General features: G+C 44.1%; 1 protein-coding gene across 2 annotated transcripts in view; it reads right to left on the bottom strand.

Moving 5' to 3' along the window:
* The window catches only part of ZBTB7C (zinc finger and BTB domain containing 7C), a 110,542-nt gene that overhangs the window by 9,269 nt on the left and 82,217 nt on the right, over positions 1-19,056 (bottom strand). For both annotated transcript variants that reach the window (XM_026714838.2, XM_087927527.1), the window contains exon 2: positions 605-1,780. In XM_026714838.2, coding sequence (XP_026570623.2) covers positions 605-1,764 — 1,160 coding nt within the window. In that variant the 5' untranslated portion in view covers positions 1,765-1,780. The remainder of the gene's footprint in view (positions 1-604; positions 1,781-19,056) is intronic.

The following is a 19,056-nucleotide window of genomic DNA, read 5'->3' as shown; positions in this document are numbered from 1 at the left end:
TTCATCCATCATCCATCTGTCTTTCATCCATCCATTCATCCACCATTCATCCATCCGTCTATCATCCATCATCCACCCATCTGTCATCTATCCATCTATCATCCATTTGTCCACCATCCATCCATCCATCATCCATCCATCATCATCTATCCATCTATCATCCATTTGTCATCCATCCATCCATCCATCCATCTATCCATCCATTCATCCACCCGTCTGTCATCCATCATCCATCCATCATCCATCCATCATCCATCCATCATCCACCCGTCTGTCATCCATCCATCCATCCATCCATCCATCCATCCATCTATCATCCATCATCCACCCATCTGTCATCCATCATCTATCCATCTATCATCCATTTGTCCACCATCCATCCACCCACCATCCATCCATCCGTCTATCATCCACCCGTCTGTCATCCATCCATCATCTATCCATCTATCATCCATTTGTCCACCATCCATCCATCCATCCATCCATCCATCCATCCATCCATCCATCATCCATCCATCCATCTATCATCCATCCATCCATCCATCCACCCTCCCTCCCTCCCTCCCTCCAAGCAGGTTTACCAGAAGTTCAAAAGCCTGCAGACCTGGTGAACCGGACTTCGCAGATGTTGCACATGTACGGCTTCTCCCCCGTGTGGGTCCTCATGTGCCGTGGGAGCTTCCCGGCCCCCATGATGATTTTGTTGCAAATGGGGCACTGCTGGGACGCTTTGGGTTTGATCTTCCTTTCTTCCGGCCAGCGAGGGAAGACTCGGCCAAAGTGGGCGTTGCTCAGGAAGTTCAGGTAGGCGCTGTAATCGTTTTCGGCCTTGATGTGCCCAAAGGGGGCTGTCGCAGCGTTGGCAAACACGTCCTTGAAGAGGCTGTTGGGGAAGGGTGTGGGCAGGGGCTCCTCCTTCTCCTCTTCCTTGATCTTCTGCTTCTTGATCACCAGGTCCAAGGGGGTGTTGTCCACCTGCGGCTCTTCCACTGGGGCAAAGGGGCCGAAGTCTCCGTTCCATAGATGGGGGAAGAGCTCCGGCATGAAGGGAGACAGGACCGGCCTGCGTTCGGGAAGGCTCACTTTAGGATACAGGTTCTCCCTTAAGAGGGATTCAATGGAGAAGTCTCGGATGACCCCAAGGGAGCCACTGGAGCTGCTGGATGGGAAACGGGTGGAGAAGACATCCGTGGCCTCTTGGAAAGGTTCCTCAGGAAGGTCTGGCTTAGAAGGACTTTGGTGGCAACTGAGATCTTGAGCATCCAATAGATTCCGATTGGCGAAGTCAACTGGTTCTTCTTCCTCTTCCTCCTCTTCTTCCTCCTCTTCTTCTTCTTCTTCTTCCTCCTCCTCCTTCTCGTCTTCCACTGCTTCCCCAGGCTGTATTATTTCGAGGCAGACGTTGATCACACACTGGATCTCCAACATCTTGGCTGCGTTGAGGATGTGCTTGACGTTCGCCGTGGTGATGGTCAGAGTTGAGGTGTAGGCAAACTCAAGGATGGCCGAAAGGGCTTCGGGCTGGACGAAGTCGATCTCGTAGATGTAGGGCTGGTCAGCTAAAGTGCCGGCCGTGAAGAGTTTTTTAAAATACTGGCTACAAGCAGCCAGCACGGACTTGTGGGTTCGGTATTCCTGATCTTGGACCAGGAGAATCACGTCGCAGAGAAGGCCATCGTTCCGCTGCTCGTTGAGTCCACAGAGGACTTCGCTGCTGTGGTTTGGGAAGGGGATCCCAATGAGGTCCTCAATGCCATTGGCCATATTCTCCTGTGGAACCCTAGAAAGAGATACACAAACAGAGACGTAAGCCAAGCTCACTTACTTTACTATTGGTGGCGCAGCAGTTGGAATGCCGTGTGGCACGCTAACTCGGTCAACTGTCAGCAGTTCGATCCTAACAGGCTCAAGGTCGACTGAGCTTTCCATCCTTCCGAGGTCGATAAAATGAGGACCCAGATTGCTGGGGGCAATAGGGTGATTCTGTAAAACCCTCAGAGAGGGTTGTAGAGCACTGGGAAGTGGTATATAAGTCTGAGTGCTTAGGAAGGAAGGAAGAAAGGAAGGAAGGAAGGAAGGGAGGGAAGAAGGGGGGGGGGGGGGGGGGGGGGGGGGGGGGGGGGGGGGGGGGGGGGGGGGGGGGGGGGGGGGGGGGGGGGGGGGGGGGGGGGGGGGGGGGGGGGGGGGGGGGGGGGGGGGAGGAAGAAGGAAGAAAGGGGAGGAAGGAAGGAAGGAAGGAAGGAAGGAAGGAAGGAAGGAAGGAAGGAAGGAAGGAAGGAAGGAAGGAAGGAGGAAGGAAGGAGCTGTAAAGCACCGTGAAGCGGTATATAAATCTAAGCACTACTGCTATTACTTTCAGCCAGAAAAGCTACTGCTTTGCTAATGGAGAAATCTCTCCAACAACCTGAATAGAGAAGATTTCATCCAACTCATTCCCCACAATCCAACCACCGCATACAGCACAGCGTGGAGCCCAGCATCACACTTGGTTGCCCCAAACCATGACTGTGATTCCTGGATTCCCTCCAGCTGTTGACATTAAATCATTGCATTTAAGATGAGAGAAGGGGAGCATTAAGAAATAACATGAAGAATCCAGGTAGCTGCAAACCATGTAATTTAAATCAAATCAACCGGCATTGTTCTTTTCATTTCACCTGTTCTTTGGGAACGAGGCCTTTCGGCGTTTTTGGAACCCAGAACGCTGCCGATGCCAAAAGAACTGAGGAGGAAAACTAATATAATAACAGGACAGACACAGACTTCAGAGGTTAATTAGGACTGCAGAAAAAAAAACAATTACTACCAACCTGCCTTCCATTGAGGACCTGTGTACTGCACGAGTCAAAAAGAAGGCTGTGAAAATATCTACAGACCCCTCACATCCCGGACATAAACTGTTTCAACTCCTTCCCTCAAAACGATGCTATAGAGCGCTGCACAGTGGAACAACCAGACACAAGAACAGTTTTTCCCCGAATGCCATCACTCTGCTAAACAAATAATTCCCTCAACACTGTCCAACTATTTACGAAGTCTGCACTACTATTACTATTAATCTTCTCATCACTCTTTATCGCCCATCCCCTCCCACTTGTGACTGTAGGACTGTAACTTTGTCCCTTGTATCCTTACGATTTATATTGACTGTTTCCTAGTATGATTTGATTGTTGATTGTACCCTATGACTGTCATTAAGTGTTGTACCTGGTGATTCTTGACTCTTGATGGATGTCTCTTTTCTTCTATGTACACTGAGTATTTGGACCAAGACAAATTCCCTGTTTGCCCAATCACACTTGGCCAAGAAAGAATTCTATTCTATTCTATTCTATTCTATTCTATTCTATTCTATTCTATTCTATTCTATTCTATTCTGTTCTGTTCTGTTCTGTTCTGTTCTACTCTGTTCTGTTCTGTTCTATTCCTATTCTGTTCTACTCTACTCTACTCGACTCTACTCTATTCTATTCCTGTTCTGTTCTACTCTACTCTACTCTATTCTATTCCTGTTCTGTTCTACTCTACTCTACTCTACTCCTATTCTATTCCTATTCTGTTCTACTCTACTCTACTCTATTCCTATTCTGTTCTACTCTACTCTACTCTACTCTATTCTATTCCTGTTCTGTTCTGTTCTACTCTACTCTACTACTCTACTCTATTCCTGTTCTGTTCTGTTCTGTTCTACTCTACTCTACTCTCTATTCCTGTTCTGTTCTACTCTACTCTATTCTCTACTCCTCTATTCTATTCCTATTCTGTTCTACTCTACTCTACTCTACTCCTATTCTATTCTATTCTGTTCTGTTCTACTCTACTCTACTCCTATTCCTATTCTGTTCTCTACTCTACTCTACCTACTACTCTATTCTCTATTCTATTTGTTCTGTTCTGTTCTTTCTACTCTACTCTACTCTACTCTACTCTACTCTACTCTACTCTACTCTCTCTATTCCTGTTCTGTTCTACTCTACTCTACTCTACTCCTATTCTATTCCTATTCTGTTCTACTCTACTCTACTCTATTCCTATTCTGTTCTACTCTACTCTACTCTACTCCTATTCTATTCCTATTCTGTTCTACTCTACTCTACTCTATTCCTATTCTGTTCTACTCTACTCTACTCTACTCTATTCTATTCTATTCTGTTCTGTTCTGTTCTATTCTGTTCTACTCTACTCTACTCTACTCTATTCTATTCCTGTTCTGTTCTGTTCTACTCTACTCTACTCTACTCTACTCTACTCTATTCCTGTTCTGTTCTACTCTACTCTACTCTACTCCTATTCTATTCCTATTCTGTTCTACTCTACTCTACTCTACTCTATTCTATTCCTATTCTGTTCTACTCTACTCTACTCTACTGTGAAATGACATGGGATTTCTCCTGCTCTGCTCTTTTCAAAGAGAGAAGAACACAAGAATGGAACTGCAGGCAAATCCAGAGCTGCAAAAGGCACCACTCAAAAAAAGTTGGGTTCTGTCATTCTTGCTTTTGCAACCCTTGCTACCCGAGCATTGCTTTGAGTCTGCTCTTCAGGGACTTTCCGTGGTTCGTTAAGGAGGCTTGGTGGGGGTTTGCTACTCCCTGCAGAACGCTCCCGCCCCCCCGGTTGCTGTGTCCTTCAAAGCCCTCCACAACCTCATCCCGCACACCCACACACACCCCGTCCCTGGCATTTGCCCTCCCCTTTGTGGCCTCCCTCCATCTGTTCCCAGCCTTTATCTAGAGGGCTTCCAGCAAACAGGGCCGCCTCCCGTTATTCTCCCGAGACCTCGCTCTCCCCCCACCTTCATTTCAATAACCCTCCCGCCGGGACACGGATAACATCTCCCACATGCTATCCTTTTGACATTCCTCCACCCACCCCCGCCCCCCACCCCGCTTGAGGTACTTGGAGTTCACAATGGAGAGTGAGGAACCGCACAGGGCTTCCGTCTTGAGACAATCCCGGATGCTACTTTGGAAGAGGTCAACTGAGATTCTCAGGTGGCGGCGGACCTAAATGGGCTTTAAAAAAAAAACAAAAAAAAACCCTGATTTCTCACGATTCAGTCTTGCCTCCGGATGTGGTGGATGCTTCAACAGTGGAAGTTGTTAAGAAGAGATCGGACAACTGAAATTTGTCTGAAATGATGTAGGGTTTCCTCCCTGAGGAGGGGGTTGGACTAGAAGACCTCCAAGGTCCCTTCCAACTCTGTTATTCTATTCTGTTCTATTCTCTAGATTCTATTCTATTTTCTATTCTATTCCATTCTATTCTGCGTTGTGTTCTGTTGTTCTAGTCTATCCTAGCCCCTATCCTATTCCAACCCAACCCAACCCAACCCATCCCCTATTCTATTCTATTCTATTCTATTCTATTCTATTCTATTCTATTCTATTCTATTCTATTCTATTCCATTCCATTCCATTCTGCATTCTATTCTATTCTTTCTTTTCTATTCTGCATTTTGATATATTCTATTCTATTCTGCATTCAATTCAATTCTATTCTTTTCTGTTCTGCATTCTGATATGTTCTATTCTATTCTGCATTCTCTTCTTTTTTTTCTATTCTGCATTTTGATATATTCTATACTATTCTATTCCATTTTATTTCTATTCTGCATTCTAATTTATTCTATTCTTTCTTTTCTATTCGCATTCTGATATATTCTATTCTATTCTATTCTATTCTATTCTATTCTATTCTATTCTATTCTATTCTATTCTATTCTATTCTATTCCTATTCTATTCTGAATCCTAATCTATTCTATTCTTTCTTTCCTTTTCTGCATTCTATTCTATTCTATTCTATTCTATTCCCTATTGATTCTATCCTCTCCTATCCTAAAAAAGTGACATCACCCCTTTTCACACTTACAACCATTGCAGCATCCTCATGATCACGTGATCAAAATTCAGACGCGTGGCAACTGGATTCGTATTTACGACGGTTGCAGTGTCCTGGGGTTTTATGTAACACACACACACACACACACACACACACCCGTGGCCTTCAGACCAACATGGTCAATGGGGAAGCCAGATTCACTTAATCTCCGTGTTCCTAATTAAACCTGCAGTGATTCACTTAACAGCTGTGGCAAAGAAGGTCCTCGAACGGGGCAGAACTTACTGAACAACTGTCACACTCAGCCACAGCAACGTATGGCTCAATTGTGGTCGTATGTCGAGGACTACCTGTGCTGCCCTCTCCTTTCCCAAATAATGCCTTGCGTGTCAGCAAAGAAAACTCGCTTTTCTAAAGGTTGGACATGCCCTCTCAAGAGCTAAAAAACCCACAGTTGTTGTCTCTTGCCGTGCTCAGGAATTGAACTTAAAACACGCCAGCAGGACCAGCCGCCCACTGGGTCTGGTGGGCACGGAGAGCTAATATTACCCTCCACCTACCCTGCCAGCAACTATCACAATTGCCACCTGTGTTTTCTGGCTACACATGAAAGGGAGCGCTTCCCCATCCTCCGCCAAACTCAAGTTTGAACTTTCTGTTTTTGGTCTTGCTTTTTGATTCCTTATTGATTTCCTTGCATCCTGCCTTTATTTCATTCAAGGTGGCGCACATAAGGCTTCCCTTTCCTATTGGGTTTTCAACGACCTTGCTGTGATGACCCAGTGTGATGACCCACAAAAGCAACAAACTCACAAAAGCAGGTAAAGTCCTTTCAATTCCTCCAACTTGGCCCCCAATGTCCAGTTATCCTCGGCTGGAGAAAAAGCTCTCCCAAGAACAGGTTTTAAAGGGAAGAAATTCCATCCGAACCCAAAGTACATATAGATGATAAATAAAAACCAACGCAAACCACAAAGCTGCAGCAATTGATGAGACAGGGCAGGATAAGGGATTGCAGACTTCAAAAGATAATGAAACACACACAGTCGGGAGGACACCAGAACCCAGATAAGACGTGACAAACAAAGATAATGTACGCTTTGCTTCTAGCGAGGTGCTGTGCGCGCACACACTCTTTATCCTGTTTTCCCAGCTGAAGCTAACTCCTGCCTTGGCAAACGGCCCCTCCCTCCAGGCACTTATTCCTGTCTGCCACTTTTACCTTTTGGGGTTTTTTTGTGAAACAGTGGTCTTTTTATTTTTTTTAAACATGTTGACTCGATTGGGCAATGCAAAATGGTTGTTTATTTATTTTTAAGTGAAGGGGACAAGGAAACTGGGGGACCCAGCTTGCTTTCCTTCCTTCCTTCCTTCCTTCCTTCCTTCCTCCTTTCCTTCCTTCACCTCTCTTTTCTTTCTTCATTTAGAAAATTTATATAGCCGTTATTATTCCTAACGGTGACTCTAGGCAGCTTACAAACAACAGAAACACAACATAGAAAAAATAAACATTAAAGTAAAAAAAACAATAAAAATTTAAAAAAAACAATGCCACCCCCCCACCTATCCCCAATTTCTCTATCCAGGTAAAATGGACAAGAAACTGCCACTCTCTTTTCCTGGCCCAACTGATAGGAAACACAACACAACAGTATTATTTCCTTTTCTTTCTTCCTTTCCCCCCCACCCACTGGTAATGGCAAGATTAAAAATAAGTAAATAAGGAAACCCCCAGTCAGAATCTATTCTCAATCCGGTAAGGTCAGAAAAATGAGTGGTCAGTGGCCAAAGCAAGGGCTGAAATCCCAAAACATTTTAAGCTGGTTTCACTTCCAGTATGCCTTAGCCAGGGGTATTTATGATGGCTGGGGAATTCTGGGGGTTGAAGTCCACAAGTCTTAACGTTGCAAGGTTGGACAAACCTGGTTTTAGACAGACGACACAGGATGCATACAAAAAAACAACAACCCTGAATTCACCTTGGCATGCTTAACTAAGTTAAATATATATCTTAGTTACGTTATGCTTGGCTAGCTTCTTGTGCAGTTTACCAGGTTTAAAACTGTATCAATTATTGCTCAAGAGACTGTTTGAAGACAGGAACAGGAAACAAACGGAAACCAAACATTTTGTGAAGACAACCATTCTGAGTTTTTGTTTGTTTGTTTTCATTCAGTTGTGAATAAAGCCTTTTTTTTAAAAAAAAATGCAAATTATTCTCGAATACAATCTGTGGTAGTGGTGGAGGCGATTGATGTATTTCCTGGAAATTGATGGGCGACTGGGAACCTAAGATGGCCTCCACCCAAAATAGGAACTACTGATAAAAACCGGTCCTAAGGCATTTATCTCCACCGTGTTTCATGGCCAAAAGATAGCACACCCACCCATCCACCCACCTAAACCAGTAAATCAAGGCCATTTCCTCCGGGGAGGTCTGGAGGCAACACAATGATTTCATTGTGTTGCCTCCGGACTTGATGTAAGAATGACATCATTCTGAATTTAGAACAACAGAGTTGGAAGGGACCTTGGGAGGTCTTCTAGTCCAACCCCCTGCTCAGGCAGGAAACCCTATGCTACTTCCGATAAATGGCTATCCAATCTCTTCTTAAAAACCTCCAGTGTTGGAGCATTCACAACTTCTGGAGGCAACTTGTTCCCCTGATTTAATTTTTCTAATTATCAGGAAATTTCTCCTCACTTCTAGGTTGCTTCTCTCCTTGATTAGTTTCCACCCATTGCTTCTTGTGGTGCCTTTAGGGGCTTTGGAGAATAACTTGACAATTTGCTATGTGGAAGTTCAGGTGGGGATGAGCAGACTGGACTACCTCAATTAGTCCCCCCGGCCTGCCCCGCCATCAAGAACAAGACATTTCAGAAAGCAAGACGACTATGACTATGACTCCTCCTCCTCCTCCTCCTCCTCTAGGCACAAGACGACGACTACTATTGTAGGCACAAAAAATGGAAGAATATTTCGATTCCCACCATGCATGAAGGGCTACAGAAGTTGAGGGAGTTGGCAGAGATGGATAAATTGACTGTTTTGATCAAAGAAAAGAAGATAAGTACTTTCCTTTCTACCTGGAAACCACTTCTGGACTTTGTGCTCGAGGTGGAAAAAAAATGAAAAGTTTTATTGATTGGGTTTTATTGATTGGGTTTTACTGATTAGATTGATTTGATGTTCTAGAAATGGCTATCATCAGTGGTGGGATTCAAACATTTTTACTACCAGTTCTGTATTTTGACATTCCCTCAAAACTACACCCCTGTGATGGATGGAGGGAGCATTTGATTGCATTAGGACAGGCAAACAGAGAAACAGGTTTCCTATTATTATATATATAATAATGGTCAGGTTGGTACGATTCAAACATTTGGGATTATATCTTATTGAAAGCTTGAGGGAGCACAAGAATAAGATTTCTCCACCTTAGCGACTTTAAGAAGGCTGGACTTCAACTCCCAGAATTCCTTAGCATTCTGCCAAGGCACAGATAGCCTGCAAACTTACAACAGTTCGTTGAGTGACCGAAACGAGCCAAGTCAATGGGGAAGCCAGATTCAGTTAACAACTCTGTTGCTAACTTACCAACTGTAATGATTCATTAACAACCGTGGAAAGAAAGGTCGTAAAATGGGACAAAACCCACTTAACAACTCTCTTGCTTAGTGGCAGAAATTTCAGCTCAGCTGTGGTCGTAAGTCGAGGAGTACCTGTATAAGTATACTTCAGTCTTAGTCTATTAAAATCTCTTAGCAGATGAAAACATAATCAAAAAAAAATATTAGATTGTGCGGAAATGGTTAGGTTAACGCTAAAGATACACAGAATACTTTTTAACTTGGGATCTGTTTTATCAATGGTTAGATAGATAATTCTAAGATAGACATTAGAAGCTGGAAGAATACTATTATATACAAGGAAAGAATATTATTACTGCTATTATTATGTATATGCAAAATGACCCAGACAATAAATTGTCTATTAAATACTTACATATGTTAAAGAAAAATGTATAAATAAAAATTAAAAAAAAATCTCTTAGCAGGAGCCTGGCACAAACTTTTATCGGGAATCATTAACACTATGAAGAAGGCTGCATTTCAAATAATAGCATTGTTTCTGTGGGATCCAGACCCATGAAACAAACTGGACTGACTCCTGATAGGAAAATGTGGGGGACATCTGGCTGTCCAACAGAGGGAGGGCAGGGGAGGGGGATTTGCTGGCATGGACAGCATATTTTTTTGGGGGGTGTCACGTAATAGCTAAAAAAAGGGGGCAGAGAGAGGAGGTTTGGAGGGAATGAGGAATGTGTGTGTCTTTTTCCCAAGCAATCGAAGTGTCAAGATTCCAGCAGTTACCCCCATTTAAATTATGAGTCTCGAGCCAAACTTCCAAAACTTCAAAAAGATTTATTGGGAATTAATATGTCCGGCAGTGCCTGGGTGTAGCCGACTCCGAGACACATCATTCATTGTCACCCCTGACCCTGGTTTTCCCCCACCCCCTGGGTGTATCATAATTCATATTCTCCAATGAGATATTTGCAGGGCAAGAAACTTCAGTCACCTAGTTGCTATTTTTGAAAAGCTATTTATGGAATGCACTTTCAATTTCCAAGCTGCTGTACTGCTCTTTCAAAACCCCTTTCCCTCCCTCCCTTTCTGTTGGCAACTCTTAAAAGACCATAGAAATATTTTATGAGTTGACACAAAACTTGCTGTGTGGGAGGGGGCTTTTCCCTTGTGTATCATTTTCCTTCTCCCCTGGAGATCCTCCCACCCACCTCTCCACAAAGATCAAACACAGACAAAACCTTGAGATTATCTCTCTTCTCCATGGTGGGAGCAAGGGAGTCTAGAGGGGTCAGCAACCCGCGGCTCTGGAGCCAGATGTGGCTCTTTTTATCCCCCTGCTACGGCTCCCTGTTGCCAGTCGGCTCCACAATTGATAGGGCTTTAGGTTAGGACAGGTAGAGGAAAAAGGATGCCACACTATGAGGAGACTCTATGGTGGGAGAACCGGACTTCCGGTCAGCAGAGGAAAAAGGAGTTGAAGTCCTTGCATCTTGCTGGCTAGGGAATTCTGGGAGTTGAAGTCCATGTATCTTGCTGGCTGGAGAATTCTGGGAGTTGGAGTTCATGTATCTTGCTGGCTGGGGAATTCTGGGAGTTGAAGTCCATGTATCTTGCTGGCTGGGGGATTCTGGGAGTTGAAGTCCATGTATCTTGCTGGCTGGGGAATTCTGGGAGTTGGAGTTCATGTATCTTGCTGGCTGGGGAATTCTGGGAGTTGAAGTCCATGTATCTTGCTGGCTGGGGGATTCTGGGAGTTGAAGTCCATGTATCTTTCTGGCTGGGGAATTCTGGGAGTTGATGTCCATGCCATCTTGCTGGCTGGGGAATTCTGGGAGTTGGAGTTCATGTATCTTGCTGGCTGGGGAATTTGGAGAGTTCAAGTCCACACATCTGAAAATGGCCAAAGTTGAGAAACACTATTCCAAGCATAAGGCATATTTAGTCTTGTCCAGATGTTAAGATCAACCTATATTTCCATCCCAGGATGACTATCCTTTGGTTTCAACCTTAGGATAAAAAGGAATCATTGGAAAGCCACCCGAATGGGTCATTTAAATAAATGATGGTTAGGTTTGCATTTCCCTTCTTGGAGGTGACTTTCACACGCACGTGTGCGCACCCAGCTGGATGGACCTGTTGACACCTTTGTTCATGGCAAAGCATGACAAGGCCTGTACCACCATATGACATGCTGGTGATGTCATCCTGCAGCTGTCATAATGACATCTCTGCGTTCCACCATCTGATAGAAGAATGACAGTCAGGGAATGGGCAGGATAATTGGTGGTACAATAATTAGTTGTATAAACAGAAGCACAGAATCAAAATCGCATGAAGTGTGTGGAAGCCAAGAGATACTGGACTAAAATTCATACATGGCTGGAAAAAACAACGAAACAGCATATAGACTTGAAACCAGAGATATTTTTATTGGGTATCTTACCTGAAGGATACAGTAGAGAAGTGACGTATTTGATTATAAATGTTTTAACAGCAAGCTATTGTATTTGCTGAAAATTGGAAAAGTGAAAAAAATCCGAATTGACATTAGCAATTAGAGAGCAAGAAGATAAAGAATATTATAAAATCTGGGATTTATTTTATCAATGGTTAGATAAAAAATAGAGAAGTAAAATATGTTATAATATAAATATAACATAACAATAAAGATAAGACAATGCAATGATATGTTATAATTGATTCCAATGAAATGAATGATATTTGAATTAGGTTTTTTAAAAGTTGAGATTTGCTCGAAAAGGATGATGTGAATTTGTAATTTAAGTCTAATCATGATTTGATAATAACATAATATGCATAGTTGATACAGTATGAATTTTAATTTAAATCTAGAAGGGAAAGACTGTCGATATCGTGCACAAAAGATATGTACCAACTGACACACTGTACAATGGAAAGATGGTTTTATTTGACGTTTTATCTTTGTATTTGTCAATGTTTGTTGTCAAAATAAATAAAAAACTTTAAAAAAAACTTTACAAAAATGAGATTGAGACTTCGGGAAACGAACGAAGAAAAGCAACTAAGATGATTAAAGGCCTGAAAACTAAAACATATGACAAAAGGCTGCAGGAATTGGGTATGGCTACAGTCCAGAGAAAAGAAGGACAAGGGGTGACATAGCACTCTTCCAGTATTTGAGGGGCTGCCACGAAGAAGAGGGGGTCAAACTATTCTCCAAAGCACTAGAAGGCAAGACAAGAAACGGTGGATGGAAACTAATCAAGGAGAGAAGCAACCTGGAATTAAGGAGAAACTTCCTAATGGTGAGGACAATTAACCAGTGGAATGGATTCCTTTCAGAAGTTCTGGATGCTTCATCACTGGAGATTTTTAAGAAGAGACTGGACTGGTTGGTATAGGGTCTCTTGCTTGGGAGGGGGCTGGACTAGAAGACCTCCAGGGTTCCTTCCAGCTCTAGTCTGATTGAGGTAGGTGCTGTCGCCCACAATTCATCCTCGACTTCCCAATGTTCCTGATGGCTCTTCTGAAGCTTTTGCATAATAAAAAAAAAACGTAGGTTTGCTCACCAATCTGTCAGCGTATATAATAAAGTCTGTGGTTTTATTTCAAACTGCAGCTATTTTTTTTCTTCTTCTGGCTTTGCAATCTTTTGATAAATGCGGCGGGTTGAGAAATACGGGGAAATCCTCAACTTTATGACCAGTCGTTTAATGGGTGTGAAGTACTTCCGGATATCATAAAAGGTCAGGCCACATCCTTCCAAGGTGGTTACGTGAGCATGATTTGCATGCTATGCAACCTGTTCACACTTAGGACCGGTGACCAGGTTCCCTGTGATCATGTTGCTGTTTAGCAGTCTTCTTTCTGGGGAAGCTGGCAGAGAAATTTGCAAGGTGTTACTGCCTGCCAAAGGATTTCCCTTCCCCATCCCCATGCGTGGTGTGTGTGTGTGTGTGTGTGTGTGTCAGAAATCCTTTGTTGGGCTACAGATCCAAAATGCAGGGGGGGGGTCTTTCCCAAGAGACAAATCAGCCTGGAATGCTTGGCATGTAAGAAGAGAGGCTGGGCGGACTACCTTCCCTAATCTTTCTCAGGGTTTATCGAATAGTTATGCAGATTTGTACTTTACTCTGGCAAGATTCCGGTCTAAAAGGAAACTGTCCCAACCTAGGCTTCACAAAATCACGAAGCAGACTCCTTGTCCCGATGAACCCCTCTTTTATTAGGCTGATGTGAATTCCTATTGTTCACATCCAGCAAACAGTCATTCAAGGGTGAATTACAATCACAGACCTGATCAGGCTTGGGAAAGTTGCCAAGCCGATAACTTCCAAGCGCAATGCTGTACCGGAAAACACTTGGCAGGGAGTCTCTGAGAGTCACGGACAAATCTTCACACTAATGAAATGAACTAATTGTCTCCTGCAAAACCTAACTCCCCTTTCGCTCCTCTTTTATCCCCTATGGGAGAGGCCATTCGTCATCCACTGGAGCCTTTACTCCCGAGTCGACCCTTGTTCCTTAACTGTTCCCTTCTCCTGGCAGCTCTGCACATGCGCACACTGGGAACAGGCTCCAGCTGTTCTTCTGCCCCACTGATCTACAACTTCAAAGCTGATAACCGTCGAACGGCCCCAGCCCCCATCTCTGTCTCCGATGCAGAGCCCTCGTCAGAGCCTTCCCCAGACTCCAGGATTGGCCCATGTTCCACTCCAACCTCCTCACTGTCCGATTCTGCCACCAGCTCCGCTGGCTGCTGACGGCCCACAATACAAACGACTATAGAGAAACTATTGGTACTTCTCGACTTATGACTACAGGTAGTCCTCGACTTACAACTGTTCATTCAGTCACCGTACAAAATTACAATGGCACCCAACAAAGTCACTTATGACCACTTCTCAGAGTTACGATCTTTGCAGCATCTCCATGATCATGTGATCAAAATTCAGACACGCGGCGACTGGTTCATATTTATGACGGTTGCAGTGTCCCAGAGTCATAACCTTTTGTGACCTTCTGACAAGCAAAGTCAAGGAGGAAGCCAGATTCACTTAGCAGAAAAGGTCAGTGGGGCGCATGCCTGGGGGACGCATGTGCATTGCATTTTGGGGGATGCACACATGCATGCTTTGGGCACTTGGTGTCGAAAAGGTTAGCCATCACTGCAATAAAAGACATAGTTAAAACGGTAAAAGATGAGTTGTTTATATACAATCAAGATCGACTGAGGTACTAACACCTCACTATAAAGCCCTATTAAGACCACACCTAGAGTACGGCATCCAATTTTGGTCACCACACTATAAAAAAGATGTTGAGACACTAAAAAGAGTGCAGAGAAGAGCAACCAGGATGATGAGGGGACTGGAGGCTAAAACTTATGAAGAATGGTTGCAGGAACTGGGCATGGCTAGTCTAGTGAAGAGAAGGACCAGGGGAGACAGGAGAGCAGTCTTCCAATATCTGAGGGGCTGCCACAGAGAGGAAGAAGGGGTCAAGCTATTTTCCAAAGCATCTGAAGGCAGACAAGGAACAATGGATGGAAACAAGGAGAGATTTAACCTAGAAATAAGGAGAAACTTTCAGACAGTGAGATCAACCAATGGAATAGAAGTTGCCCTCGGAAGTTGTGGGAGCGTCTTCACTTGAGGCTTTCAAGAGATTGGACTGCCATTTGTCAGAAATGGTGTAGGGTCTCCCGCTTGGGCGGGGGTTGGACTAGATAACCTATAAGGTCCCTTCCAACTCTGAATATCTGTTTTCTGTTATATGAGAATTAGAATTCTAAATGCATTCCTTTTTTTTTTTTAAAGACAGCTCCAGCCATGGCTGCCTCTATTCCTCTTAAAAAAAATAATCTGCTTTTTACCTTCTAAACCTCAGCTATCAAGAATTCTAAACATCAACAGAAAAGGAGAAATTGGAAGAAAGCCAGAGAAAGTCTTCAATAGAAATGGGGTCTATAATCCAGAAGCTTTTTAATGTGGTTTCTTGCTCTAGGTGCACCACTAATTCCTGATTTCCAGCCAAATATGAAACAAGTGAAAACTATTTTTAAACAACAACCAAAATTGAACACAAAGATAAAAACTCGAACCCTTTAAAAACAAAACAAAAACAAAAAAACAGGAATGATTGCTCTTGCTCTAAAACAGGAATGTCCAATCTTGACAACTGAAAGACTTGTGGATTTCAGCTCCCAGAATTCCCCAGCAAGCCATGATGAAAACCAATTTTGGGATTTGTGAATCAGGTCTGATCCGACTACAGAAATATTGTGTTTTTTTTAAAAAAAATACAGTTATTCATATTTGACCATTTATTATGTGCTAAGATTAAAATCACTCCTATAAATGAATATTGATTTTTTAAAAGAATATTTAGGATTAGTAGTTTAGGGTACTTTAAATATCAATTTTTCATTTAAATTAGAGAGACTTTGTTGTATTGCATTATTATCTCTGGGCTGAAAAAAGTTGGAGACTACTTTTGCTATGTATTTATTAGATGTGTTTTTCGTTCTTTCTTTCTTTCCTTCCTTTTTTTTTTTGGTCACTTTTTCCTGATATCCCATCCCACTTTTTCCCTTTAGGTTAATTTGTGTTTTAATGCTTGCTTTCAAAACTTAATTGAATATTTTTTAATTAAAAACAGGTTAAGAGGGTGGCCGTGATATGCTTTATTTTAGATCCGCCTGTTTTTGTTATGTGTGTCGGACCAGGAGGCTTTGATCACAATATTGTGGGTAGCATTTTGACTTTTTTTCACCACACCCTGCCAGACACCTTGGAAATAAGTGTTGCGTTTTCCCCCACCCTCTTACTCACAGTATATCTCCTCTCCATTTTCATCAACTGATACACCCCATGGTGTGTCACTTATAGCTTGGGTTGGGGGTAAAGAGGATTCAGAAATGGATAATCCGTGTGCTTTCGATTATTCTGAATTTATATCACAACGGATATTATAAAGGTATTCATTTATTTGACTGTAACCTCACCATTATTACTTTATAACTTACTCATGATGGTGAACATACCAGGGGTGCGATTCACCCGGTAAAACAACCATGTGATGACCTGGGGCGTGGCACAAAGGAACACAGTCAGATAATCAATAAGAGTCTCCTTATTAGCTCCAACTTTGCCCCCACAGTCCAGGTTACCTTCTGGCTGGAGAAAAACTCTCCCAGGAACAGCCTTTTGACTGCAGAGAATTAAGTCCAAAACATGGTCAACACATACTGTAACTATAAATCCAATCAAGCCAAACTGAGGCAATTAGTTCGGCAGGGCAGGAGCAAGAATTCTAGATGGGAAGATGCCAGGAACACAGATAAACAAAGACAACACAGGATAGAGTCATGTTTGCTCCCAGTAGCTGCTGCAGTCAGCATTCAGTACTTTTAAACTTTCATTCCCAGCTGCAGTTAATGAAGGGAATCAGGGCCCTTTCCTCCCCCATAAGCCAGGCAACCCACATTGCTCTCTTTTCCGTTCCTCTCTGCGTGCCCCAGAATGAAGAAGGGGTGGGCCTGGGTCTTCCTCTGAACTCCCTCTCCCTTGTTCTACCTCTTCCTTGCTGTGCCCAATCAGACTTTGCCCTTCCCCAGCCTCCTCCACAGCCAACGGAGCCACACTCCCACTCCCTGTCAGCTGTTCGTCTTCCTCCTTGGATTCAGACTCTGACAGGAGCATGACAAACCGGTTCAGCGAGCACATTATCCACATGCGTGCTCTGCACGTGTGCAAAAAAGGTAACACTTACCTTCAACTACAGCTCTGCTGCACAAATCAGCTATGCTCTAACAAAAAACATAGAGCAGGGGCAGGCAAGTGGAGCGAACAAGGGGTCTGCATGAACCGGTCTGAACCAGGAGAATCCCACCCTTGGAACATATCCAATACTCCTTCCTCCTCCTCCTTTTCCCACAACAACCCTGTGAGATGGGTTTGGTTGAGACACAGGGACTGGCCCAAAATCCCCAGCCAGCTTTCATGCCTAACTCTGGACTAGAATTCACAGTCGCCGGGTCATTGGTCCAAAGTCATCCAGCCAGCTTCAAACCTAATGCGAGACTATGACTTACCCTTTCCCGGTGATTGGCCCAAAATCATCCCAATGACTTTCATTCCTAAGGCGGGACTGGAACTCCCAGCCTCCCTGGGTTGTAGAGCAGTTCTATAACCACTACACCAAACTGTCTCCTATTTAAGTAATAGGTGGTCAACTTACAGTCCAAGACCAGAGGGATTACAACTTACCCTCTCCTGGTGATTGGCCCAAAGTCACCCAGATGACTTTCATTCCTAAGGCTGGACTAGAACTCCCAGACTCCTGGTTTGTAGGGCAGCTCTATAACCACTACACCAAACTGTCTCCTATTTAAGAAATGGGTGGTCAACCTACAGTCCAAGGGCTAAAGAGAACCTCAGCTTTTTCCTGAGGAATTCACCCTGGTCACAATTGCTGAAAATTAGTGTTGTATTATTTTGTTTTGGGGAGGCAGGAATTCCTAATAAACTTAAGATTTGGGCTTTAACATGAACACTTAACATGAAAAGTGGGTGTAGCTTGGTGGGCGTGGCAGGGGAAGGCTACTGCAAAATCCCCATTCCCTCCCCACCCCACTAACCTGCTTTCCAGCTCCGTTCTCCAGTGCAGGGCAACCAAAGAAGACCCAGCTGATCAGCTGATCAGTCACCATTCGAAGTTACAACCGCACTGAAAAAGTGACTTATACCGTTTTTTACACTTATGACCAGTGGTGGTATTCAGGCAGTTCTGACCAGTTCTAGAGAACCGGTAGCGGAAATTTTGAGTAGTTCGGAGAACCGGCAAATTCCACCTCTGACTGGCCCCGCCCCCATCTCTTCTCTGCCTCTGACTGAGTCCCAGCTGATCAGCTGGGTCTTCTTTGGTTGCCCTGCACAGGAGAACGGAGCTGGAAAGCAGGTTAGTGGGGTGGGGAGGGAATGGGGATTTTGCAGTAACCTTCCCCTGCCACGTCCACCAAGTCATGGCCACCAAGCCATGCCCCACCCATCAAGCCATACCACACCCACCAAACCATGCCCAAAGAAAAGGTAGTAAATAAATTTGAGTACCACTACTGCTTATGAATACCACCTTCCAGCAGCCCCACGGTTATGGGATTTACATTCTGACACCCGACAACCAATTCATAGTTATGACGGTCGCAGCATCCCAGGATCCCCTTTCGCGACCTTCTGACAAACTAAGTCAATGTCGAAGTCAGGCTCACTTAACGACCGTTTAAGTGAACCTCTGGAGTGCTTCCCTTATCAAGAAAATTCGGGGCGAAACTCACTCAATTCAATTTCTCACTTCGCCACCAGAAAACCCGGGCTCCACCGTGGTCTTATGTCGAGGACTACCTGTACAACCGTCGCCCTCACAGGCTGACCCTAAACCCCACAGCCCCCAGCTTGGATGGGCTTGGGGTGTAAAATACAAGCCTACAACGTGGAAAAGGAAAAATGACAACGCAAGCCCAGCAAACGGAGAACCCGTTTAATCCACCCAGACGTCCTGCTCCCTCCTCAGTCACAAAGCATTCCGTGCCAGGCGGGCTGCGGCTCGTAAATCTCTGCCCATCCCTAGGAGCACCAACC

The sequence above is a fragment of the Pseudonaja textilis genome, chromosome 2 (assembly GCF_049901715.1).
Source record: "Pseudonaja textilis isolate UNSWEBS1 chromosome 2, rPseTex1.2, whole genome shotgun sequence".
NCBI classification, from domain to species: domain Eukaryota; kingdom Metazoa; phylum Chordata; class Lepidosauria; order Squamata; family Elapidae; genus Pseudonaja; species Pseudonaja textilis.
Note: the sequence above shows the minus strand (reverse complement) of the source record. Positions and strands in the feature narration are given on the sequence as shown.